The sequence below is a fragment of the Bombus huntii genome, chromosome 6 (assembly GCF_024542735.1).
Source record: "Bombus huntii isolate Logan2020A chromosome 6, iyBomHunt1.1, whole genome shotgun sequence".
In the NCBI taxonomy this organism is placed as follows: domain Eukaryota; kingdom Metazoa; phylum Arthropoda; class Insecta; order Hymenoptera; family Apidae; genus Bombus; species Bombus huntii.
Genome location: NC_066243.1, coordinates 8,643,922 through 8,671,138, shown reverse-complemented (window position 1 = coordinate 8,671,138; position 27,217 = coordinate 8,643,922). Strand labels below are relative to the sequence as shown.

Below are 27,217 nucleotides of genomic sequence, written 5' to 3'. Positions count from 1 at the left end.
TATAGTATAATGATAACAGTTTAGTTTTCTATGGTAAGTGTTAAAATATTTTCGCGAGCTAGTATATATATGTATATTTTATTGTATCTATTGAACGCAGAAGAAAACAGGGTGGGAGGTTTGTTCGTTGTTGAATTACCATCACGGCGAGATACAGGCTGAATTGATAAGTAATCGTCGGCCATAAAGCTTTCGCGCAGCGTTCGACGATAATAATCGAGTTGACGATACGGGATATACAAACGCGGGGAAAAGAATCGAATTTCCAAACAGAAACATTCACCAAAGTGGTGTATCGACGAATGAAAAACACGAAAAATGGTGAACGATCAAAAATCATCGGTCGATCAACAGAGAGTGATTCCCATTGACCGATCGATTAATACCGCGATGACCGGTTAGATTCGTTTGCCAGACAAAATAAGCGAAAATGTGAAGGATAGATGAACGATGGAAAAATGAGAAATCAACGACCGCCAGCCGATTCGTTGGCAATCGGTCCCGTTCCCGCATTCGCGATTCCGTCGTCCGATAGTTGTATCTATTATTATTTTTTAAAACCTTGTAAAATTTATTATTATTTAAAACCTTATTATTATTTTTTATAAACTTTGTAAAACCTTGTAAAAAGTATTAATCGAGCCGAGAATCGACCTTTTTCTGGCATTCTGACGAACTTGAATATATCAGATGGAAGAATAAACTCGATTCCGAGTATCCATGAAATTTTTTACCAGTATATTTCACCAGCCCCTGTGTCTTTATCGTTTTTACTTTTTTCATTCGAAAAACCAGGCAAACGAGAATAAACGTTGCACGAGGTGGTGTGGGAAAAATGTTCGATCGTTAACCAGACGATTGTATTTTACAGCAGATCGCCTTTAAATCTTGTTTACATCTCGTGTGTTGGCCAGCGTGCCTGGTTAAATTGCCGTCGTCGCCAATGGAGTGATTAATCGCGCTGATCGTAATTAACGATTTAGCACGCCGCTCACGGAAACTTCAGAATCACGTCCGCGCGCAAAGTCCCCCGACAGTAATCGTTGCCAAAGTAATCACCGAAATTACCCTCGATGCAGCGGCAACTTGTTCGGTTATTAATTACGGGGGCAACCTCGTACCCTGCTCGTTTAAATAACGATTTCCTTTATCAACGACTTTCGTCCTTAGACAATTTCCTTCTACGATATTATTCGATTCTTCCCGATATTATTCCCTTTGGTAAGGAGCCTTAGAGAAAATTGAACAATTCTCTCGCGAAACTTTCGAATCTCTAATTGCCAACGATAAATTCCCAAAGAATTTTGATTAAAGCACCTCGCGATCTGTTTCTATGATACGCAGAAGTTTATTCTACAGGACGAAGCGCTTTCGGGTTTAAAGCTGAAGCAGTTTTGAACAGTTGTGCGAATCTGATTTGTCCAAAGTCATCTCCAGCACAGGCGAGTAGTCCGTCTTTGGTGCGACGGTAGGGAAACTACGAGAGGTATGACACGCGTGAGATTATTCTACTGCTGTCTGGAGTCTTGCGCTAAGGGTGAAATGAATGGAGAGTCTGCAGAATGGTCTGTTCCAAATAGCTCAGTCGATGAAACAACCGCGACGTCTGCCGTGCAACTGTCACGGTCCATTGTCTTTCCATCATTAGCCTGTATCATATCAAAGCTAAGAATAGGAATCTCTGTGGTGCTTCGTGCAATCACGAGTCAAGATTCGTGAAGTAAAAATTTGAAGAACAGTTTGATGAAATAATACTTGGAGGAGGAGAAAATAGTAAAAATGTTAAGACCTTTAATTTAGGAAGGATGTAGATGAAATTGTGAATCAGAGTTTAATAGAAATATTTCTGTTTGCAAATCTGACACAATGATCGTGAATTTTTATGCAAATTCATATTTTTACGAATAAGATTCAAAGAGATAAAGTCTGACTAGAGATTTGCTTCACAGTGTGACGAATACTTTACTTTGAATATTTGACACACCTTTCCGTGTTATCCTTGCCGTATTAAATTTCCATAAATGAATGCATAGATATTCATAAATCGATATCATAAGAAAACATTTATACCAATTTTTCACGGAGTATATCTCAAACACGATAGAGTCATAAGTAGCGTAAAATCGATAAAAAGCTGAACGTGTTTGCGTAATACTTTTTAAACCGATTAATCCAAGGAGTTGACGATAATTAACGGATCGGGTGTGAGCTTATGAAAGTTAAAGACCGTGACCTTGGTACAAAGCAGCGATCACGGGCTCTCTTGAAAAGGGTGAACTCACGCTGGAAGCGTTCCAACCCTCTACACTCGGGGACCAACGATTGCCTGGTTAATTAATAGCGAGTGATTAATCGCCGGAGAATGGGATACCCTCGTCAAACAAACCTCTGACGAGGTCCCCGGCTTCGTACGTGATCTGCAAACGCGAGAAAGTGAAAGATCGACGGATGGATCAACAACCTCTCTTATCCGCGATTTTTTCTTTCCGACTTTCGACGTACGATGCTTTCGTTAACTTTTTAATACTCTTGCCACCGCAATCTAACACATCTCTTCTCGTTGGTTACTTCTTTTGAACTGTTAAAGAAGAACTCGACTCGACTGATCGCCAATATAAATTTCGAATAAGTGTCGTGTTATTGCTTTTTTGTATCTTTATATATTACGTTATATGTATATAGTGAGAAAGTATAATATATACTAAATTACTATTACCCTATAGAATGAAATATACGGAAACCTGTAACGAGTATTCAAAGACTAGCTCTTTCAGTAAGAGTATATAAACAAGTAGGTAAGAATTTCGATGAAATCGTCAGAATTTCTACGAGAAGAGCTTTTCCGCAGGTAGCAAGGAAACATAGGCGTTGGAAAGTCCAGTTTGTAAAATTGCTTATCGAACTAAAGGATCGGACACCAGGTTGCTTCGAGCCTTTGTTAATCCATTGATTTATTAATCGATCGAAAAACGGAAGACGCCGCGTGATTTGTCACGCGGCCGATAAAGCACGCGGCCCGTTTAAAGTATAGCTCGGTCGACGCATCGTCTTCTCGAGGCTCTAAGACTGTTCCGCCGTTCAACGCAACCACGTACACGCGACAGTTCTCTTTCGAAATGGGGTTAAACGCTTGTGATTTATGTAAGAAGCTTGTCGTACTCCTTCGCGGATGCGGTTTGGAGGAGAGAGAGAGGAAAAGAGGAGAAGCGAAGAAACGGAAGAAGCGAGGAAAAGGCCGCGCGACGATATGTCAGCCGAAGATATGGGAATTTCGTGGCGTTAGAGAGTGCCTGGTGGATGTGACGTCTTCTTCTGACGGCTCCTCGCGCAATTTTCGACTCGCTTCCGAGCGGATCTGTCGCACGGTGAAGAATCACCCCCGCCGTGGAAATATTGTTGCGTCTCGGCAGATACGATTGGGAACAGTGGTCCGCGTGTACGATTGTTGAAACTTGGACGTTCAATAATTCATTTCGCTTTAGAAACCAGTTCTTTTGCCATTTTTGCTTTTTCCTCGGTCTCAACAATTTGTATGTTTTTACCTGGAAATGATTAACGAGTTAGCGGTTTGTTTTTGATCGCAGAAGGACAGGCAGCTGGGAGATGGAAGAAAACCGAGATACATATTCAACGAGGCGACGTGAAAAACGGCCACTTAAACGCGGCCATCGTATACCCAATTGCCGCCACTGCTGGTAGCTCGTTCTTCGAAACTTTATTCCCACTGGAAGCAACTTTCGCGATAGAAAGAACGCGCCATCTGACGTCAATGTACAGTCTCTGTTTCGATTATTTCTGCGCTCATACATGATATTCATAGACCTGGCTGGCTATAAAACATCGCACAAGTCGCGTTTTATCCCGTTTCTCCTCTGCCTGACCATGCACCGTCTTATTCTACTTACAAACTATGTCGCTGTCTCTAATCGATTCAAATCATATTCTACCATGAACCACGTTATTTTAGCGTTCTAGAATGTTAATCCACGCCCCATAGAAATCACGCGCGTTCAGAAAATCTCAACCTGTCGCTGCAATTGCACAAATTTACCTCCCCGAAAGGAAAATATCGCAGCTTTTTAAACGAGTCGGTCGATTCGATTCCATGCGAACTATATTTAAAATCGGATCCCAGGGTGGCGCACGGTATCGACCAACGCAGTCACTCGCTCCCTCCCACTCTCCGTATCATCGCGCTAGACATTTATTTCGCGAGGCTTTTCGGATTTGACGGATTAGAGCCGAGCTTCTCGGTATCCCCAACGCTGCGACGATATTAATGCGCGTCGGCCGTGAACAGGGATGACCTGCACGCGGCCCAAAAGCTCGATATCGAACCCCTTGAAGAGGGCGGGTTTGGAGGTGAGAGAAAAAAAATGTTGCAGGCTACACCGCGTGAAGGAAGAGGGTAAAAATTACGGATAGATAAGGCCGCTAAAGGCGTCATTCGTTTACCACGAGACTGACAGCGACGATAAAGTTTCTTTCCCTCTAGAGTGGCTTAGTCCACCTCCTCCACGACGATCCACGACTCTTTATCGTCCGACTTAGGAAGACGGATGCTGCGGAAAACAAGGAACCTTCCAAGCAGAATTGGTGATGTTGAGCAACGAAGCTAATTGGGAATGAAGCAAAATTTGTTGACAAAGGGAGTGGAAATTTCGGGAATCTGTGTGTCGACGATTAATATTGAACTTAAAATATAAGGCACAGCGAAACTATATTTTTTCGCCGTGGTTTTCTTTAAAACCGAAGGTTTTACAAGCTACTGTTTAGAATCAGTTCCAAGCAAAAATGTAAAAACTTTGTCCCAAATGAAAATGTATAATAATCAGACATCGTTTCCTATTTCTTGCCACGTTTCAACGCCAAATATTCCCTGAAATTTCTCTGTGAGAATTTCCAAATTTCCAGCCTTTTCCGTATCCTAATTCCACCCTCGCGCTTCGAACGCGCAATCTTTGCGCCGCATTCGTCCTTGCAAAAGCTTTGTAAAAATAAAAACAAACACGTTGGTCGATGATCGACACGCTGCGGCAAACAAAAGATGAAGGAAATCCAATTTCGCGTTGGTAGAAATTTATTGTAAAGTGCACTCGAAATTCGAGCGGCCTATCGCTCTTAAGAGGCTCACCGCTCGTTTTCGCGCGTGATCTGTCGCACGGAGTATCGCGTATCCACAGGTTGGTAATATCGACGTCGGTTTCCCACGAGAAATTTTATTTTTCTCTCTCTTTCTCTCTCTTTTTCTCTTTCTCTCTCTCTCTCTCTTTCATGTTTTTTACTCCGCGTGTGTGTGCTTTTTGTGTTCACGCCATTCGCGTTTATTTATTATCAGTCGGCCGACACGAACCACGGTCATCAATTCGGATTAACGCCGGCTCAACAGCAGTTTTCGAACCGCTGTCACTTTTCTCGTTACAGTTGTTGCCGGTGTCACGTTGTCGTTGGTATTGCCAGGGCCAGATATAGATTTATGAATCGACAAATCGGGCAAATTTGCCCTCGAGATGACCATCGCCGAATCTGTGAACAAGCGCGCGTTTTTTGTGATGGATCCCACAATGTTAGCGTACAATAAAAGATTCGGAAAAAGCGCGTCTGTTGTAATTTGTATTAGTACATCGTAACGCGTGAAATTGATAAGTTCCAACGAGTCACGATTCACGGGATTCTATAAAAGGTACGTTCGTATACGTAGAAATGAAGAAAGTTAGTATCTTAAATATATAAAAAGAAAAGGCTCGAAATGGGGTTAGATATCTCGTGCGTTACAACCTGACGATTTACAATGCAAACTCGATGTCAAGAAGGAACGGGTGAAACTCGCAAACGGATCGATTCACCTCGATAGAATTTCTGACGAAACGTCACAGAGAAAGGAAGAGAGGAGAGAATATTTCAGGAAATTACGCCTAAATTGCCACAGGATAAAGTTTAAACGGTTCGTCGACGGCGGCCAATATTCGGTAGCAAATCCGGGCAGCGCCTTCCGAAATTACAAATAAAACTCACGAAATCGTGACGCGATTGCCAGACACAGGGAAAAGCTTGCTACGAGAGAGAAGCAACAAGGAGAACAACCACGTGGAAAACAACAGACATCCGCATGTCGTCCCGTGAAATTGCATTCGACACATCCCTCTTTCTCTTTCATTTTATTTGCCTCGTCTTTTTCTTTTTTTTTTTCTTTTTCCATTCAATAAAAGAAAGTAACAGTCGAAGCGCGCCAAAAGAAAGACGAGAAGGAGGTTGCCCGTTCCATTTGTGGATTTCACATTCTACCCTTCCTTGAACCATGCTTTCACCCTTTTTGCGGGGCGCGCGTGTCCCTGGCTTTCCCTTTTTCCGGCTTCTTCTCCCAGCCCAGGAAGGAAACTGCGGCCTGACCTTTTTCACGGTGTCCGGAAGAAAAGTAGCCGGATGACCGTACCACCACAGCACAAGGGGCGAAAAGAAAAGAGAAAGAAACGTGTAGCTATCCTCTCGCTCTTCCTACGCTCAGCCCCGCAAGCGGTGAAATATTTCCACGAGTTCGTAATTTATAGAATCGCTGCTGAAACGGCAGATCCAACGCCGGTGGAACAGCTTAAAATCCGGTCGACGTAATTGGATGAAGCCTCGACGTAACCTTTCACGTGATTGTGAACGGTGAATCCTTGGTAATTCTTCCTACCGTTTTCTACCACCTTTTTGCTCGCTCCTTCTTTCTACCATTCGACTCTGAAAACCTTCTTTCATTCTCACGAAGCGACGAATCACTCGGTCGGATTGTATCCTCCGTAGGATCTCGCGAAGCCTCGTCGAGATTTACGCCCGAGTCACATGCCCTTTTTCTCGGGGTATTTGTTCGTAGTTCGCGAATAGTTCGCTTCACGCGTTTCTCAATGTCCTCGCGAGAAATCACTTGCGAGAAAGCGCTTTATCAATTAACAGGCTTTTCATCTGAAATATATTTTTATTTGTTTATGCAAATTTACATTTTTACGGGGAAACTCAAGGAAATGATGAGACTTAAATTGAAACTTGCTTCGCCTCCTGTCTACTGTATTAAATATATTGAAGTGAATCCCACTTCAAGGAAAACTGTACATCTTTTCTGAAGTTTAGTTTTCTTAGCCCTCGAAGTCATTGAGTATTGTTTAGAACTAAATCAATTTGAAGGGTCTCTTAGCCTCATAGTTTTCTAGGAACATGCCTTGCACAGATGATGCAACAGGGTACAGACAGGCCAGTTTACCGTAATTGTATAAATACCCATAGACCCATGGCTTCGAAGCTCTTTCGTAAAGTAACGCTACCAGCGTGCGGGTCTGGAGTAGCATACACATTATACTTATGCTTAAACTTGCTTAAATATATTTTTCTATTAGGTTGTCCGAAAGGTGTTTTTCTTTTACAGACACGTTTTTTACAACGACGCATCTTTATACAAACATGAAAATAATCTACTGAACGTTGTGATCTTTATTTTGATAGAACAAAATGGATCGTATATAATTCGATATAATAATATAAAACGGAAAATATTTTGCATCCATTATTTCCTTATAAAACGAAAGAAACTTTTCGGACGACCTGATATTATACATTCATCCACGCATTTCCTCTGTCTCTCTCTCTCTCTCTATTATGAGATAAAACCTTAACAAAGTAAAAGGAAATTCGCTTTGAATGTTTCATATATATATTAGATTTAAACAGTAGATTCAACTAGAATCAAACATACAATACACACTTATTATTCAAGTTATAGTACCGCGCCAGAATAATTTACTTATAATTCTCAGTGAGAATTGATTGTGAAATTCTTCCAAATAAAAAAAAAATATGTATATCTATAATCTTTAATTCCGTGTTTAAATTTCAATTTTCCATTAAGTTTCTCGAGGAAGATGAATGGAATAAACGATACTTAGTATGCTGGTTTGTAATTTGTTTGGCTACTAAGCCGTGTAACCGCATCAATTAATTACTCAGGATCAGCTGTGATATCGTTGCCGATAAGAGAAAACACAGAAAACTTTCTGGTGTAGCCTACAAACAAATAAACTCAACCGTAAAACAAGTGAATAACGCGGATAAATAGATTAACACGTTGACTGTCGCGATACCCATATTCGGGTGACAGCAAAGTTTCTGGTAGGGCCGCGTCACCCGTAGGCATTTGAAAAGATATTCTAGAGGAAATAATAAAACTATTAAATTGTTATAAAATAATACGAAAATGATTTATTAAAAAGATTATTTACTCGCATTATTAAAATATCGATGGGAGTACCTAGCAGAGAACGCTTGGTACTGCGGCACGTGTGACCTGACAGAGATTTCAGTGAAAACACGTGTGGCAGTCAATGTGTCAAGGACATAAATTAACAGAATAATTATGAACAATTGGATACACCGTAAAAATACGTAATACGTGCAAGACAATGAACTTTATATTTGAAAAAACCATCTCAGATACAACTCAATCTCGTCAGATCTGTAACTTGAATCCTCGACGCATTTGCTGATGGAATTTGTGAATTCCAAACGCGATATGGTTTAAACATACTTTCCCTACGCGATGGTGTCCCCGATTTATCTTAACTGCAAACAAAAGCAAAACTGGGACGTGACAAACGGGCGGATTAAAGTTTCTAAGTATTGTAAGCGTGTCAACGCGAAGATTTCATAAAGTAGAACGGAACGACAAAGGGCTTCGAGACGAGCGAGTTAACGTCGCTCGTTTAATTCAGCCACTTTTCCATTCTCCACCTTCTTCTACATTTACCATCTCTTGTAGGCAGAGGGCAGCCCGTTTATTTATCGCGGCAGGTTACCCGTGGCATAAACGCCGGATCAGTTTTACTCGGAAACTTGGCCGCGTTCGAAGAGCCGCGTTCAAACGAAATTGGATTTTCATTGCAAACAGAGGGACTCCAGTTAATTCGCTCGTTTCTTTGTCTCCACTCTGCTACGGAAACGACATTATGAAAACGAGGTGAAGGGGGTGGTAATCTGAAATATCGCGAGGCAAGAGGAAGTGAAACACTTGTCGCTTCTGGCTTGTTAATCTTCGCTCGAACGTAAGACGTTGCTATAATATCTCGTGGTATATTATTCGCCATCGATCGTGCGTGCTTTCGTTAATAGCGTTTGTTGAGAATTTTGGATCTTAATAGCCGAAATAATGGTATAGGAATACTAAATTTACACTTAGAATTTATATTAGAATAATTATATATTTATTCGATAAACGATTTCAAAGATATTCATCGATACACACTTGCACGCGTCTCAGCACTTTCTTCCATACCCGACTGTTAACCGACTGAACAGTTTACATTCATTTGTTTTCGAGGCGCCGCGCACACACATACTTCCACGCATTGATATTCACATACAAGTATCACTACTACGCATCTAACCTAGTCTAGCACATAAAATTATATATATCTCAATAGCGTTAATACGGTACACAGATGCTTGCCCGAGGATATACGCAAAGACTTAAAAATACCAACGGTCAAAGAAGAAATCGATAGGTGCGCAGAAAAATGTAAGGAAAGAACGGCAAGACATCCAAACCAGCTGGCTGCTGAAGCGAGCAAAACTCTCATAGAGAGAAGATTAAAAAGAAAACAGCTCACTCACCTCACTAAAGAAATAAAATAGTCAAATAGTCGAAGATGGTATCCCGCTGGGGGTAGCCATCCACATGTTATTTAACAATTAAGTTAGAAAAATTTACCAAATGTCCAGCCGGACAAATTGTAAAATACAGATTAAATAATAAAAAAGGGTACTTGCCGATATTAATTCAATGTAGATACTAATTTGGCATTCCGTTTTCAATTTGGTTATTTTGGTTCAAGGCAATGCAATGGTAGAAAGATTGACTCGTTCTACTGATTGACTGTAACGAGCGAGCTTCGACATAGGCAACCTTTTCATTTTAAAAATGGAATTTTCATCGCCGGTGGCCATCTGCTTGAGAAAATTACAAAAAGCTATTCTACGAGGTCCGAAAAAATCGTTAAGCGACTCACCGTTCTATGGCTCTTGGATTTGATTTTTTATGGCACAGTATTTTTTTCTCTTTCTTTCTATTAACCCTTTCGCTTCGAGCGCCGCTTATAGGCGGCATCCACGGGATAACCTGTGGGTACAAGCGCCGCACGACCACGCGACATCTCCTGGGTTCGACACCCCGTATATCCGGCATCCAAATGATGCATATACAAGTGCTATCTGTAGTCAATAATATATTTTTTCGTTATCAGCAGATCATCTTCTGTTGATTTTATTGACATATTGGATTGATCACTTCTTAGATTTGCTCATTGTTGAAACAACATCGAAACGTCCCTCGCAATATATTTAAACATCCAAACGATCGTATATTGTTTCATGCTAAAAAATCTATTAAATCCATTGAAAGTGAAACGATATTTCATATATGGTTCTTACAAGAATTATTGTTATTTAAGACTTAGGAAAACGTATATATACAGCAACCACACACGCGTTTTCGTTCAGTGACAGTACTTCGGCGGACTGGACTGCCGAAGCGAAAAAGTTAAGGCAGCAAAAGCACGGAAAATGCATTGACCAAATTTGATAAATAACTACCGCTCACATCAAACGACGATTTCTTTAAAAGTGACGCAAACTACCTATTGCAGAATTAGATTCGCAGAAAAATTTGATTTCGACTCGTTCGGAAAAGGAAACTGCAAGAGAAACATTTGCCTCGTCGCGGCTGATTGACTTTCCGGATGAAAAGAACCGGATAAAAAGGTGGATGAAAAACGGGAGAGGAAAGGGGTCGGTAAATAAGAGAACAATGAGGACCGGGAATCGAAAGGGACGGATTGAAAATGGAAAAAAGAAGGGACAGGATAGAGCGAAGGGAATACGGATCGGCAGAGAGTTACAGGTCAGACGCGAGAACCGTGCACGCCGCGCCGTACCGCGCCGGTGTGAAAGATGGGGTTTCGATAATCGAACGGTGAACCGGATCAATTAAACCCCCTAGGGTGGGCATTAATTATCGAAGATGTCGTCGACAGTTTCCTATCGCACGTGCAATCCGTGAGCGCAATATTCGAGTTTCAGGATTTTCGTTTCTTCCTTTGCCTAACTTCCATTTTCTCCGTCTATTCTCGCGATATTCCATTTTTTTCATCTTTTTATCCTCCTCGTACGAGATCATTTTGATCGATTTGTGGAGTTGAAACGGTGAACGTTGTATATAAATGTCAGAATGCGAAGAGAAGGTATCCAGTAGAAAATTGTTTCTGAAACTTTTGTGTGAAGTATCAGCATTCGACACTTTTACGGGTTCAGGAAGACAATAAACGACAAGGGATGCGTGTTGTTAATTATTTAAAAATTTATTTTCGTTTCTACTTTCGTCCTTTTATCTACCCTGCGATGAGATTTACTCATTTACATTTACATTTCTTACTGAAAACAATCGTGATTATTATTTTATTAGCATTTGCATCGTTCTTAACGTTTCAGCTCCTCGTCTTTGTTATATCTCGCGAATGAGGAAACGCGATTTCGCGAAAATGATTTTAATCCGTCACGACGAATTCGAATAAATCGTAGCGAGAAAGTGAAAATGTGTATTAGATTAATCATCGTGAAATTACTCAAGCTCGAACCTTATCTCTGCGCTTCGTTATCCCGTTGTTACCGGCAATTTCATCAAGCCGTGAACGTAATTAAAAGGAAGGCACTTTTACCGTGGACAAACAGCGTCGATAACAGAGTTGTTATTAGCTTGTGAATTTTAAGCTTCGGCCAACGGACACGCTTTTATTTCCACGTGATAAAACTAAACAAGGGAATTACAGCGACAACTAAATTATACCATGGACTATAACGGGGCGGAAATTCGGAGAAATTCGTGTAAAAAGCGTAGTCGACTCGCCTAAAAATATTAATAACGCTTATTGCGTGTAATACGGCGAGGAAAGGCGTTGTCGGATGTGATTTACCGAGGGATTTTATCGCTAATAACGTAGCCTGATTAACTCGAGGGCGCATACGGTAGCACAACACGGCTGCAACGGAATTATGAACACGTTCATCATCGTGTAGAATGTTCCGAATCGCTCTCCGGCTACAATCCCTTCGTTCTCTGTTCATTTCGAAGGGCAGTTACGCGTTTTATATCACGCGTGAAAAACTTTATTTCTCGCTTATCACCCGTTGAGCAACTTGTTACACGTGATGTCCAACGATGCACGGCCCCAACACAAATTACCACGTTAACGATGTTACACACGTAGTGTGTAACCGAATTTACCAAGCTCCATTTTTAACGCTAAAATTCTCTACAGAGGGGAACAGATCAAACGTTGTATGGCACTAAATCCTTTGAAAAAACTGCGCTCGTTCGTATCCTGTTCCTTGGTATTGTTCCTTGCGAAAATATTTTCTTCGTTGAAAACACTACGTTGTTTTCGCGACGCCACTCTTTGTTTGTGCAAATGACTGTGTTCATATCGTTTTTGCAAGTCTAAGTCGATCTTTTCTTATCTTTCGACCAAGACCAGAGATTAGATTTAACGTACAAACATTTACGTTTGTTGGAAACTGCGTTTTTACCTTACTTTTCTCCTCTCATGCAATTTTCGTGCTTTTCATTATTTTGTTCTCCTTCCTGTCTTTCATTTTACAGTTTCTCGTTTTATATATCATGCATTTTTAGAGATACACGTCTGTTCTTTGATCGTTGTTCTCCAATGAAATTCAACACATTTCACGTGTTTATCGTCGGATAAACTAGCAGGAAATTTTTCTTCAGAATGTTTTCTCGCAAAATCCTTTTCTGCTTAATTACACACCCTTTAACCGAGCTTTCATTTCTAAGAAAAATTCTCTCTCGTTATCCCACGAAACTCGTTTCAAAGTATTCTTTCTCTTTTTCCCAAACTTTTTTTCAACCGAGGGAAATTTTTAAAACGCTCGTTTCGCTCTTATCTGCGAGTAATTAACCAAATTGTTCGGGCAACCTTTTAAAATCGATGGAAAAACCTGCTAGGGTTCGAACCGTGATCACCTAGATGGAAAAGCAACCGTGATACTCTCTGCATTACAAAGCTTCCTATCGTTGTACTTCATATTTTCTTATCTTCCTTTTACACTCGTTCTAGTTTACTATATTTTTCTACGATAAAATTTGCAGTGCAACGTCAGCTCGATAATAAATCAAAGGTATGAATATGAGATATTTTTAATGCTTCCAAAACGAAGATTTTCGACTGTGGAAGGGCTACTTTTTTTTATCAATTATTAATGATAGAAATACATTTTTTCTAATGCTTTCATAACGCACTGAAACGATTGATAGAAAACAATGCTTCGTTATCGATGATGATCTTTCTCTACCGATACACGATTCAGTAAATTTCTCAGTGTGCGCGTAGAAGAAAATTAGGAAAACGAAGAAATGAACACGAAGATTAATCGAAGGTCTGTAGATTTGTGGCAAACATATAAATGTCCAGAGTATTTTCTATTGATTAGTTTCTAAATATAAAAAGAACAAAGTCCTTTAGCAGCTATTATAATTGTCAACTCAAACGTTAATACATATTATAAAACTAGAATTTCAATATGTTCATTACAATTCAAAAGGAGATATCAAGAATTGTAGATTTCGTATGAGTTTGAGTGTATGCGCATTCGATGCTTTAGTTTGGTAGGGAAACAACCCCAAAAGGGCCTGGGTGTATGGCTCTTTGTTTTCGTGAAATTACGTTCTTGGTGCAGAATTTCCTTACGTCTCAAATGTCATACGCAAAATTGTAAAAATATATGGAAACGTTATAATAAATAAAATGGCAATAAATAAAATAAAAGAATAATCAAATAAATCGAAATAAATTGAGAAAAATTAATATCGGAAAAGTACAAAATATTCGAAGAATTTACAAAAGCAAGATACAAAGAGAGACTTATCATCTCTCCTTGTCAGCATTAGAACGATAATCATCATGATAATGATAATGAAATATAAATATTGATACGAAATTCTATTTCATCTTTGCTCTGTACATTTTTTGGAAAAACAAATCTCGTGAAAAAGAACAGGATTCTGTCCGAGTCTCGGGCCATCTTGCGACATTCTTCTACGTTTTAACATACAACCAAATAAACGAGACGGTAAAACAGGCAGATGATCAGCGAAAGAAGCGCTGGAAGCAAAAACCGATGGAGTGCGGGCTGGTCCGTAAATTTTTCACGATCTGTCCATCGACCATCGGGGAACGCTAGTCTGTCCCTTATCAAAAATGCAGCGTTTTTTCATTTTTAATCAAGATCTGCTGAGCTGGGCCCATTGCTGCATCAAATTTTAATTCGGCTTAAACACATCGACCAATCGGAGAATCCCAACGATAGCTGATCCTGCTTTCGGTTTGTTCGAATTTTCGCTGCAATATGATTTTCAAAAATTCGTATCCTTCTTTCATTCGAATCACACCGTATCACTTGTCTCTTGTCGAATTTCACGCTTGTATCTTCCATTGTAAAGCATGTACGTATAAAGTATATCCTTCAAGATGTCAAAAGATACCGGCATACTCGTATATCTGTGTCACGAATGAACATTGCTCGGTGTACGAAAGACTTCGCCGACTTTTGAAAATCTTCGTCTGTTCAAAACTGTGCTATATACGTGATCATAGCATTAAATTTGTTTTAAGAGACGCCAATACGGTTCGAACGGGAAAATATAGTATTTCGTTTGACAAAGATAACTTGAACACGAATGTCCCATGCATGCGTTCCATTTTTCTTAGACAATTACAAAATGGTTACCTTTTTATGATCTCAACAGACTCGTTTCTGATGACACAATAAGCTTAATCGTGTTCTTCAACTTTAAAAACCGTGAAACTCAACGTGGTATTGTCCCCGGACGGACCTAATCTCGGTAACCCGATCATCGATCCGTTTATTTCACCGCGGAGGAGGCGAGACCCGACTTTTCCGAAAGTTTCCCGGTCGTTGAGCGGTGGTCGATGCTGTCTCGTGTCCACTTCCAACCGTCTTTGGCCAAAAAACGAAGAAAACCGGCGAAAGCGATAGGAGAAAGAGAGAAGAGAGGGTTGGCTGAGAAAGAGGTGAGAGAAAAGGGGTTGGTCGGGGGTGGAAAATGGAGCACCGAAAAGCTATTTCCGGTCGAGGAGGTCCGTATCGGGCCCACGGAGGTACGAAATGACCGACTTAAGGAAGTTTTACTGCGAGACAAACCGGAAGTGATTCGGCTACGACCGAAACACTTCTTCCTCCTCGTCTTCACAAGGGTAGAGAAGAAAGTTTACCCCTTCCAAGTTGCAAACGGCTTCTGCTTCGTCCCTTTTGGCCGGGATTACAGGCCTCGGACGAACATCCATTCTCGTTTAACGCCTTTATTTACCATCCGCTGCTTTTCCGTTTATCCCCGTCACCCCTCGCCACCCTATTTTCTTCTTTTCTTTTCTACCCACCCCCGCTGATACCCGTTCTATATTTCTCCTTGGACTTCTTAGCTTTGCGTTACGCCCGGCTGTTCCTTTTCCCTCTGTCCTATTTCTGCTGCTTCTGTTTCTTCGTTGACACTCGATTATCGTAGCTGAAGAGCAATCGCTTGGTTCTTCTTCTTCGCGCTTTCCCCTCGTCTTCTTTTTATTCTAGTTCGCCTTCGTTTCGCTGTTTGTTCGACTGACTGCTTAATTATTTCAATGACTCCCTCGAAGCTCTCTACTGGAGTGCGCTCCGGCGGCATTCAGTCGATTTTTAGCTGTAATAATCGTCGACAAACGGGACTGCGAAGGTTGTTGTTTCATAAGTTAAGTCGTTGACCAGCCAGAATTAATTCACTTCTCCCATCTCTTCGACGTGATAATTCGTTTATTCATGGATTCTTTGATATCTTTTAATACGTTCTTTCGCCTTCGTTGAAAACAAAAATTGTATGATATTTATATTTGGAGATCGGTGATCTCTGGCAGAAGGAAGTGCAAAGGACACTTTACAGTCTTTGACGCGATTTAACAACAATATTTACGCGGTACTGCTTTCTTCCCACATCAACTTCGCTTTGATCATCGAGCCGATATTTAACACGGTTATTTCTACCAAAACCAGTCAAAATGACTGGTCTTTAAAAAATACCTAATAATAGAATATTTTTATATTTATTAATTTATTACTTTCTTATAGAAGGAATTCCATGTTACATTTTTGGTATTATTAACCCATCTGGGACCATGATCCCTAAACGAGACTTGACAAATTTATAAAATTGTAGAACCAGTCATTTTGACTGCTGTGGTATTTCTAGTGTTAGCATCTAGCGATCTGGCGATCGATCCGGAATTTTCCTGATATCCGATATCATCATATCGAATGATACGCAGTAAAAATTTGAGAAACATGTGGGTAGTTGTACAAAGCGAGGAAACTGGTTAATTGAGGTTCGATAAACAGATTGCAGGATTCTTTTACACTTTGACAAGTACCAGTCATTTTGACTGACGTTGGTATAAGTAGCCTTGATACAAAATTATTTTAAGTTTGAATACATAGAAAACAAAATAAAATTCATTATATCGTTCTTTTAATTATCGTTGCGAAAGTCATTACGTCAGTGTGGAAAAAAAATATAACATGAAGTAGGAATTTTAAAATAAAATTGTAAAGCCAGTCAATTTGACTGGTGTGGTAGTTCTAATGTTAATGCCAAACGTATTTCCGCTTATCGCACAAAGAACCCAATTATAAATGCGCGTGATAGCAAACCGCATATGGATCTCGCGATGTTCACTGTCGCAGGAAGAATTATTCATTTATTGTAATTAATACCAGTTATTATGCATTCCGGAAAAATCAAGCGAACCGACAACTGAAATCACAGTTTCCATCCAGCCAAAAACCACCCCCTACCCTCCATTATCGCGCTGATCGTAGTTACCGGAGCCGGGGACGATCGATGTCGATTGAAACGCGAGATCACGAGCCGAACCGTCGTTTGTTATTCACGATTCGTCGCAGCCATCCGCGATGCACGCGACGCAGCGTAATGCGTTCTGCCGCGTCTCGCGTGATTCCGAATCTCGCGGAAACTTTTCCCTTTCAGAGGCATTGACTATCAGAAGTGGGGAACGTTTCCGGGGCCAGGGAAACCCCGTCGAACGCGATCCGGGAGGAACGCCCGACCCGGGATTACACCCGGAGGAACTCATACGTTATTCGACGTGCGCACCGCTACTCTGTATAACGGGTGAACGCGAATAACCCATCCTTTCCGCACTGGTGAATCCGATAGCGTGACGTAACGAGTGGATCGTGAAGGTTTCGAGATCCAGTTTTATTTCTGTGGATAAAAGAATTGGAGAGAAGTTGGATGTTCGTTGAAAAAGACTATTGGAAAGTATTTAGGAAAGTTATAATACTGGTTTTTGGGGGAATTACAGATGTTCGAAGGTAAAGCGTAATTATTACATGATATTTTAAACAACAGAATTAACTGTTCTGGTCTAGCGATAGGCAAATTAACTTTAACTCTTTGCGCTCCTATGTCGAGTGTGACTCGACGTCAGTTTTTATCTCAGGAGTTCCTTTGTCGAGTTCCACTCGACGTTCTTTCAGTCCTATTTTTTTTTTTTTTTTTTTTGTGAAACGTGCGAAAGAAAACCAGGATTGCATCCTGGACATTGTTTCAAGATACATCATACACTTAAAAATTACAAAATACAACAATAGCGTGAATAAAACTGGTATTTAAGTGAATTTCTTTCTTCCTTCATTTATTTAAATTGTCTTATTTTTTGGTTAAAGTAAATTTCAAATAAAACACTTAAAAGCGTTGAGAGCTGCTGGTAACGAAATTGAAATAAAATTCAAAGTGCAAAGGGTTAATATTCCTTCTCAAGTCAAAACTCGGTAATAGTAACGTCGTAATAGTCAACGACTAATTTGCCTTCTTTCACGAAGTAGAAGTCAAAGTATAAGAAAATTATATTGGTGAACTGATACAAAATTTTTCTGTCTTTGTGCGACACTGATATCACATGTTGTACATTGATTGTCATATTGTACTGTCGTTCAAGTAAAATTTTGTGAAAATTTACATAGTATTTTATCATGTTATTGTAAAAATGGTGTCCACCCGTTAATGAATAATTAATTTATTATTATTCTTATTATCGAATCGTCGATTGTATTTTCGTCGAGTCGTAAGTAAACACAGTTTTGAGGATCGATTTCTGTATACATACTGTATATGGTGTTAGTGAGATTAAAACGAAACTCGAATTACCGAAAGATGTAGTTTCCGGAAAATTAGAAATTTTTAAATATAGAGTGGCGTTGTTTAAATTACGACTGTAATATAGTTCACTATAATACTTGAAAATTCCTTGATTTTACGGAATAATTTCTCTATTTTATGAACATGATTGACATTATCCGATGAAATGTAGAATACCAGATAAGATATACCAAAATTCGCATTTAAAGTCGCATTCAAATTTTACAATAAAACGATCGTCCCTTGCGGTTTGAAATTTTCTGCAACTCGACGACATCGATGACACGCAATTCTCCGTGGTGTCCATTTCTTCAAAGCAAAGCATTATGCGAATCGCCTTTTTTCCACCTCTTCTCGCCGCATACCCATTTTGACCGGCATATTTTTTACCAACGTCCTCCCGAAAAATCTATAAATCTAACGAACGCGAGCTCCGCATACGTCAGAACCATTCGTCAGCGGACAGATTGCAGAGTACGGGGGGTTTGAAGAGAGCCTCTCCGGTGTCAGTCGGCTCCGTGCCACGCGCAATAAAGCCGCGAGCGATTTTTACGACGGAGGGTGGATCGCACGAGGTAATTTACCCTGCAAGGTAGTTCACGCCGCACTGAATTCGCGTGTTCATAAAAAAATTTCGCTTACGTTGAATTCAACCCTGTGCTGTTCGATCTCGAACCGGGGGTGCTTCTAAATTTGCAACGATACCGATGAAATTTCCTCTTTATCCCCTTACCGGTGCTCTCGATTACCATCTGTTTTCCTAAATAAAAAACTTAATGATACAGTAATAAACGAAAGGGAACGAGCGAAATGAAAAGAAGAAGGATGTTTCTTCGACCAGTCGTGGAAAGACGCGATCGCGAGGAAGCGCGTCAACGGGAGTCGTAAATTCCCCTTACGATTAGACAATCAACGCCACGAACTGATCGACCCCCTATTTCGATTAGGATAATAGAGGTGGTTTAATTAGTATAACACTTAATTAACAGTTCAAAGATAGTATATGTAGTATCATGGACAAAAGGCCTAAGAGATATCGGGTAAACCATAAACAATGTCGCGAGAGACGAGGCGCCGTCGGGCCCATCGATGTGTCGTCGGTCCTTCAATTGAATAGTTTCGTAGAAAAAGCCTACGTGACCCTGGCCACGAGCGGTTGCAGAACACGTGCGTGGTGGGCCTAAGAAAAGACAAAGGGATGCTGGAACAGTCAGTGTCGGTGGAGAAGCCAGAGGGTATGAGTCGAGAAGTCAGAGAGTGCGAGTTGCGTTGTCGAGAGAGTGTAGTCCGCGTGAGAGAGAGAGAGCGTTGGATCCCTGGTGACGAGAGTTGCAAATTAACTATCGAGTTGTCTAAATTATAGTACGTTATTGTGATTAGTTCATGTTAGACAACCATCGTTTTCTGTTTAATCAATATCTGTACAATCCATTCATTGTAATTAAATCGTAATTATATTTACGATACTACATATATATTTCCAACAACTTTGTAGAAAAGATAGTTACGCTGGTGCGTAAGGTATAAGTTAAGTAGGTGACTGATTGAGGGGTGAAACTCGGTAAAGAGATGTTGACTGTTCTAAAGTCGATGAACCAGTGCAGATATGTTGACCGATCTGTAGTCGTAGATCCAGTGAAGTCCGATGACGATGCTGTTACAAAGGAAAACTCTTGTTAGGTGGTGATCGCCCCACCACTGGTCGCTTGCGGGTGGAATCCTGGGAAACATGGAAAAACCCACGTTTCCCCAATTTTTACCTGATGGAGCAATAACCATAAGGAACCTCTTGACTCGAAGATGTTTTATGCTAATTGACGGACTTAACGGTAAACCAAAAAGCTTCGATTCATGACAGTTTCTTAGGATTATTGCGGTCCGCTTAATTCTATGTGCACAGCTGGTAGCCGCCTCGAACGTAAAGAGTCACCGAACGTAAGAAAGGGCGTATCTTATTCTGCAGAGAGAAAAAGCGAGAAGAAGAAATTTGAGATTTCATTTTCGAATTTCGAATTTTATGCTTGCAGATTGGTGTCGTCGCCAGCGAGACAGAACGAGGCAGGAAGTAGCAGTAGCGGTGCGACGCAGCACGCGGCCACGTTCGCGGTGCGAGTGGGCACGATCGACGGCGTCGTGACGCATCATCTTCGAGCCGAGACACGAAGGGATTTAGCTGCCTGGGCCAGAGCGATCGTTCAGGGTTGCCACGCGGCCGCTCACTCGTTACGTGAATATACTGTTCGTGAGTAATCTTTTGTTCGTAACTCAAGCGAAATAAAAGTCACGGTCAGATACGTCTCTTGCATACATCGTGATTTACTGACGAAATTTTCAAACTAGAGAAGCGTTAAAAATATTTATTGTTTATCTTGTAAATAGGAATAAGAAAATAATGTATGTAATGTAATTTTTAAAACAACGAATTGAAATTATTAGAAATCGCGTTTTCATCCTTTCGTTCCACGCTTCGTTTTCATCGGGCAATTTCCTCTTTTTCTTTCTTTACGGTTTACGACTGGCTGATGTTGTTTGGTCTAGCTCGATTTCATCGGATTATTTTTTACTTTGCGATCGATTCGCTGTTATTTAATTTAGCTCGGTTTTATTAAAGCACTTCATTGTTTGGCATCGACGCGATTCAGATGACTTTCACTATAGACGGTGACATGGTTTTATTGCAGGATTGTTCTCTCTCAATTGCGACTGGTGCTATGTAATTTAGCTTGGCTGTGTCAAAGAATTCTTATTTCGCTCGCAATCCGCCCGACTACCGTACTTTTGTATTTTCGTTTCGTATATCCACTATGCAGAAAAAATTTTGAAATTTTGGTGCCGAGGTGCACTACTAATCTCGTTTTTAATTGGAAAAATTAATTACGCTAATATTTCTTCCTGTCAAATTCTTGCATTCCGGGAAACGCCTTGCGATTCTAAATTTTTCGTCTTCAACGTGCACTGGCGCTAGATAAAATTCTAATTATCAATCTCGCCTTTTGTTTGTCCAAAGGATGCACGTGGCAAGGAAAGGCCTGTCAGCTGGTCGTGAACCACGAAGACGGTTTCGCGTTGTACGCAGCTGGAACCAGAGGCGTAGGAGGTAACGGGGTGAGTCCAAGCTCGTCTCCGACTCCTCTCTGGAGAAGGTCCTTTGATAAACTGAAGATGTCAGCGGACGACGGGGCGCGTCTACTGTGGCTCGACTTTGGCGGCGAGGATGGCGAGATTGTGAGTGACGTCCGACAGAAAATTTGCTTATTATTAAGTTCTCTAAAATTTCTGCTCTATCAAGTTCCTTAAAAATCCGATATCACTCTGACATTCGCTTAAAAATAACATTCCATGTAAAAATCGTAGAGCGAAGTCCATTTCTGGAGACTTTATCGTGTCGAAGTTACTCGAGGAATAAAAAAACGATTTTAATAGAATCTTATCGGAAAGGGGAAGAATCCGTGAGGTTAAAAAATAGTCGATAAATCTTTGAAAGTCTGTAGAAGTAATCTGGCATGGACGATCTTGTGGTAATTTTCCACTTCTTCCGTTTTTCCACCTAGCGCCGCATCGAATGAACTTGAGCAACAGCGCAGCACACGACGTTACAAGATGACGAAGTATTGAATTTTCGAATCGTCCCCATCTAAAAAGCTAAGAAACGTAACTTATCATATTTCTCCCTTGCACTCTTCCTGCAATCTCATCCTAAAGGACTATTATTCGTGTTTTAATGTTACCACGATTTTCTTACGAGCTTCCACGAACGAAAGAGAATTAACGGGGAATATATCTAGCTGGAGCTGACGTGTTCGATAATAACGCGACGCGTTTCGTCTCGCGATCGGGAGGAAGAATTTCATTGTGCAACGAGAAAAAGAAGGCTTCCTTTCTGCCGTCGGCCATGGTATTGAGAATTTTAATTGACTCCACCTAGACTATCGAGATTATTATCTTGGACGAGAGGCGGAGATATCGTGAAAAAGAGGACTGTGCACCGAGTAATCCCATTGTGCTCGTCACTTTGAAAGAGCCCTTGATGCCGGAGCACGATACCGTAGAATACGTATTTTACATCTTTCCCAAACACCGTCGTCCGGTTCTCTCCCGCTGTTCAATGGCCATTCATAACGCTCCGGCTCTCTGGAAGCCAGGAGGATGGGTGTCACGGGGGTTGGGCGTGGGCCAGGGGGGCGGAGGGTGAGAAAAAGCATCGAGGTAGAATTTCCCGCGACAGACGTCACGATGGAAAAATTATTCCGCTCTCGAGCTGCCTCTGAAGCGAAACCGCAAATGGAGAATCCTCCGGATCGTTTCTCCTTGGAATTTTTTATTAAGCGACCGATCGGCCGCCATCTCCTCCCGCGCCCGGAAGAAACAATAACCCGTCGATTGGTTCTATTTTCAATTTGACGTGGAAGGTCGCGAGACTAAATAAACGTTTCATTGTCTATATCGATCGTGAAAAAGTAGATGATGTAATTTTTGTCGAATGGACCGAAAGAAACGAAAAGAACGTCGATATTGTCGTGAAAAAGATCCTATTACAAATCCCTAGAATCAGGTTTTGACTGAGATATCAATTTGTAAAATAAAAAGAAAACGGTGAATTATTGGTTTAGTTGAACTAGATGCTCATCTAGGAGAGACAATTTAGGACTGCTCTTCCTTTTCATTTGTTTTGTTAATTGATGCTATACTTGATATTACTTGGTAAATGTGTAGTAATCGTAATAAAACGTACAGTTATCGCAATTTATTTAAGGATGATCGATTCCCAAAATTCCAGGAGCTGGACCTCGAGAGCTGTCCCAAGCCGATCGTGTTCGTCCTCCACAACTTTCTCTCGGCGAAGATTCACCGGCTTGGCCTGAGCGCATAGGGGTACGAGGGGGCCCCCACGGAGGCCCCCGACCTGCCGCCCCACACCACCAGGTCCGTCACCAGCGTCTTCCTTCACTGAGCTCGTCGAATTGCTCAGAAACACGAGAAGGAAGAGAGAAAGGGGAGGAGAGAGGAAAAGAAGAGGGTGGCAGGCAGGATACACAGGAACGAGGAAGAAAAAATTATTCGACAGACCAGAGGAAGAGACACTCGCGAACTTGCACCTTCACTTTCCATCCGGAAGTCGCGATGTCCCTATTGTAGGACAACTACGCTTTTCCATATTTCCATTGAAACGACGACGATTGTACGACGGTGTACGAGCGAGCTGTGCAGATACTCTTCGTTACGAAAGACAGAAAGAAAGTATAGGATGGAGAGAAGAGTAGCGGATTGATCGTTAACTCGAAGCCATCCAACGCGCGATTTTGCCGGAAAGTTATCCGAACACGCAACAAGTAGGCTAGAAGGAAGCGGAGGAAGGTCCGCTGCTGGGAGTCGTAACTAATCAACGCGCCTAAGTAACCGATTAAACCTATCTACCTAAACTAAAGAACAAAATGAAAAAAAAACTGCTATGTAACGAACGAAAGAGAACGAGAGAAAGAGAAAAAGAGAGAGAGAGAGAGAGAGAGAGAGAATAAGAGAACGAGTGGGTGTATTTAAGAGAAGGTGAAAGAAGTCTCTGATCGAACGCTCGATTTCGGAGAACCTTAGCAGAGAAAGCTAATCAATTACTGTCCAACCGCCGCCCGTTCGCTCTACCACGGAGGCTCGACTGACCCTGGGGCTTCGACCTCTCCTCCACGCCGCCGCGACAGACGAACTTCCTTCCTCCTGGGTATAAATAAAGAGGGAAGAAAATGGAAAAGACGGAGGAAGGTTTGGAAGAACCGACGACCAAGTAAAGTTGTCGTATCGTGGCTAAAAGTTTCGTAACGTCGAACGAAAGCGACTTTAAAGAGTTCGTGGACGTTGATCTCCGGCGAAGTACCGGCTGATGGCGAAACTTTCCGACGGCAGGCGTCTCCTTTTCATCCCGCCCTTCGATATTTATGTGGATTTCGTTACGCGAGAACAGGCGCGAGTTATTCGCCATCGACTGGTACTACTCGTGTCTTGGAGTTCCTTCGAAGAATGTATCGCCTACGAAAATTCGGCTACGCTCTGTTCGCGGTTGAAAGAAAATGGCATGTATCGTGTATAGTGGAAAATTTTGTAAAGGCGGAGAGGCGAAACGTGGATCAACAGGGTCGATGGAGCAACGGACGCGCGTTAATAGTTGTTTTGTACGATTCGTATTCTTAACGCGAGTAAATGTAAGATGCCAAGAAACGTCGATGTGTGTACTGGTTAGCCGCGACTCCTGTCGATCTCGCCTAGTTCCTCGCGGAGATAACTGACGGATAAACGAAAGCCCTCGCTTCCATTCGTCGCTTCCATCTCACCTCTGTTTGCTTCGAATTATTTCGATCCTCTCTCTTCATAAACTTAAGCCATCCTTCAGCTTGCAACATCGAAGTTTCCCATCAGAGAGGGAACTCTCGAACTGTAAATAAACCGTCGTCGTGTAACTCATCTAATGCCCTAGTTTCAATATCCGTCGTACGATCCGCGGGTACCGCGTGAACCCAACAACAAACCCGTGGCTTTGAACAACCAAACGTCTGAGAACAAAGGTTGAAGATCGCCCAGACAAGGGACGAATTGCCATCGAAAGGCCGAGTTATCCCACGAGGTGGGCGTGAATCGACGGTGAAACGGCGGAATTATTCGCATTACGAGTACTGCTGCGAATTATCGATGCCGAGAGAGATATGAGTGTTGTCCGTATAAGAGTCGAGCATTCCTTTTCATCCGTTCTATAGAGGAGAGATATAATCGGCGACGATCGTCGAGGAGAAAAGGTTGGTCGAAGGGGGCCGTGCGATAATAAGAATTTCGACGTTAAGTAGAACATATCAACGAAGCCACGTACCATTGATTGTGTCCGTTTCGTCGTATGCCATTGTCGTTCCTTTCGCGGTGAAACGAGTCAGAGCAGATGTATTTAAAGGAGGAAGATCGGTTTCTTGTCGCTTGGCAATCTGTTCTCGCGTTTGTATATAGATACAGCGATCAGACGAAGAATCGTGACATCGACGATGGGCAGATAGCACAAAGTGTCCGCGTTTATTCGATCTTATAAGAAAGTTGAAGGGTTGTTTAGCGTAATACGAAGCTCTCGTGAGTCGATTGTGTGGTGTAGATTTTTCGTGTGAATGATACGTACGGTCACGAAACGACGCGATTAACCTCGACATGATCGCTCGTGATCTAACGTGGATCGTTGGACCTGAGGTTCGGTATTAAAGAGAAATCGCGACGATTTGGGAATACACGCGAATCCACGCTTATTGTCGATAATAGCCGCAAGGTGAAACGATCGTTCACGGGCTTAATAAATACCGGCGCTTGTCAAAGTGGTTGGTCATGGACAGCATTTAACGCGTTAAAACGATCGGTAGGAACACGAGGATCCGACAGACTGACCCGGATAAACCGCATTACCCGTACGATCAACGATTCGACCCAGTTTTTACCACAATTTCGTAGCAATTACCGAAATTGGCTGGAACGCGACGGAGAACTCAATTTCACAGGCGTGTCATAGTGAATCACCAGGGGACGACGGTCGCCCATGACACATCGAGAAACGAAGATAAAGAGATCGCTCTGGTGGTTTCGTCGCGGGTCCGAGCGAAATTATAAATAAATCGAAATAACGAACGAAGCTCAAATTTGCTGCGTTTATCGTGGTTAAATGCGGGAATCGGCTTGAAACGCGATCCTGGTACTAGGATTCGTCTGTCAGATTTTGAGCGTAATGAGAAACGAGGCCGTCTCGTTGGTTCGAAACGGGCTACCTCCCTTCCCGCGTGGAAATTAACGAAAGTAGAAAAACCTGTAAATGAGCGAACATGTCGGGCGAATTAATCGAACGATTTCGTCGACAGAGAGAATCCTGCGAAAGGAACGCGAGAACGTATTTACACATACACACACCGGCACGTATACACACACAAACAGAGAAACACGTACACCCGCCTAGGGAACGAGGTAAACGTCATTAAACGCGAGAAATAAGTTCGCAACATCGACGAGAATTAATTCAGTTTGAAAGGATTTGCGCGTAAACTGTGTATTTTTCTAATGATTTTTGGGCGAAGCCAGTCGCTAGGCTCGTTCTTCGTTTTTTGATTGTCCTTCTTTTTCTTTTCTTCATCGCCCTCCCAAAACCATCGATAGGAGTGAAACGGGACACACGGTCCTCCTGCGTTTTCATTTCTCTCTAGGTTTAAGAGAACGTTAACGTGTATATCTATGAGTTACCAAATAAATGAGACGGTTAGAAAATTGGCGTTGTTAATCATTTTCTCCTAGATGGTTTCTTTCAAAAATACGAGTTATAGGATCAAGTTTGAAGATTCGAGCTTTGGACAATGGCGTTCGAGGTAAGTTGACTACATTGTCAATCGCAATAATCTGTCGTGCTGCTAGAATTTATCGTTTCCACTATTCGAAGAGACATAAACTACTACTTAAAAGAAGAGAAGAAGAATCTGCATGTTGAAGAATATTCCATCTTATGAACAAACGGGTAACGAGAACAGAAACGTCGTAGTAGCATATTTGAAAAAGAAAATTGGCAAATCTATTAGTAATAAGACCTGAGTCCTGATTTCAATGTTATACATAGAAGAAACTTTTAAAAATTGCTAATTCCTCGATCCTTCGAACAGAGGATTAGTACAAAGTATGCATAGCTTGAAAACGTTCCCTTTTCTACGATCCATCGAATATTCGCGATCGAAAGACGCACGGTCGACGACGAATTCGAAAGGAATCTCGGCCAGACGCGACAGCAAGGAGAAACTTTTAAGACTTTGTCATTTTTATCGGCGAACCCGATATCCGGAGTCGGTGATTGGCTCGCAAAACTTTTCTGATCTGTCTTCCGTCCGCCTGCAGCGGTTCCCTGTATACTTCCACCCTTGAATCACCCAT

The 27,217-nt window shown here is 41.6% G+C and overlaps 1 protein-coding gene across 3 annotated transcripts in view; it reads left to right on the top strand.

The window, feature by feature from the left end:
- LOC126867044 (beta-1-syntrophin) overlaps positions 1–26,566 on the top strand; it is a 350,179-nt gene extending 323,613 nt beyond the window's left edge. For 2 of the 3 annotated variants that reach the window (XM_050621153.1, XM_050621154.1), the window contains exons 6-8: positions 20,326–20,540; positions 21,306–21,523; positions 23,076–26,566. In XM_050621153.1, the coding sequence (XP_050477110.1) occupies positions 20,326–20,540; positions 21,306–21,523; positions 23,076–23,168 (526 nt within the window). In that variant the 3' untranslated portion in view covers positions 23,169–26,566. Of the gene's footprint in view, positions 1–20,325; positions 20,541–21,305; positions 21,524–21,849; positions 23,007–23,075 lie in introns of those variants that run through there. The other variant, XM_050621155.1, reaches the window with a different exon arrangement.
- Positions 26,567–27,217: the final 651 nt, after the last annotated feature.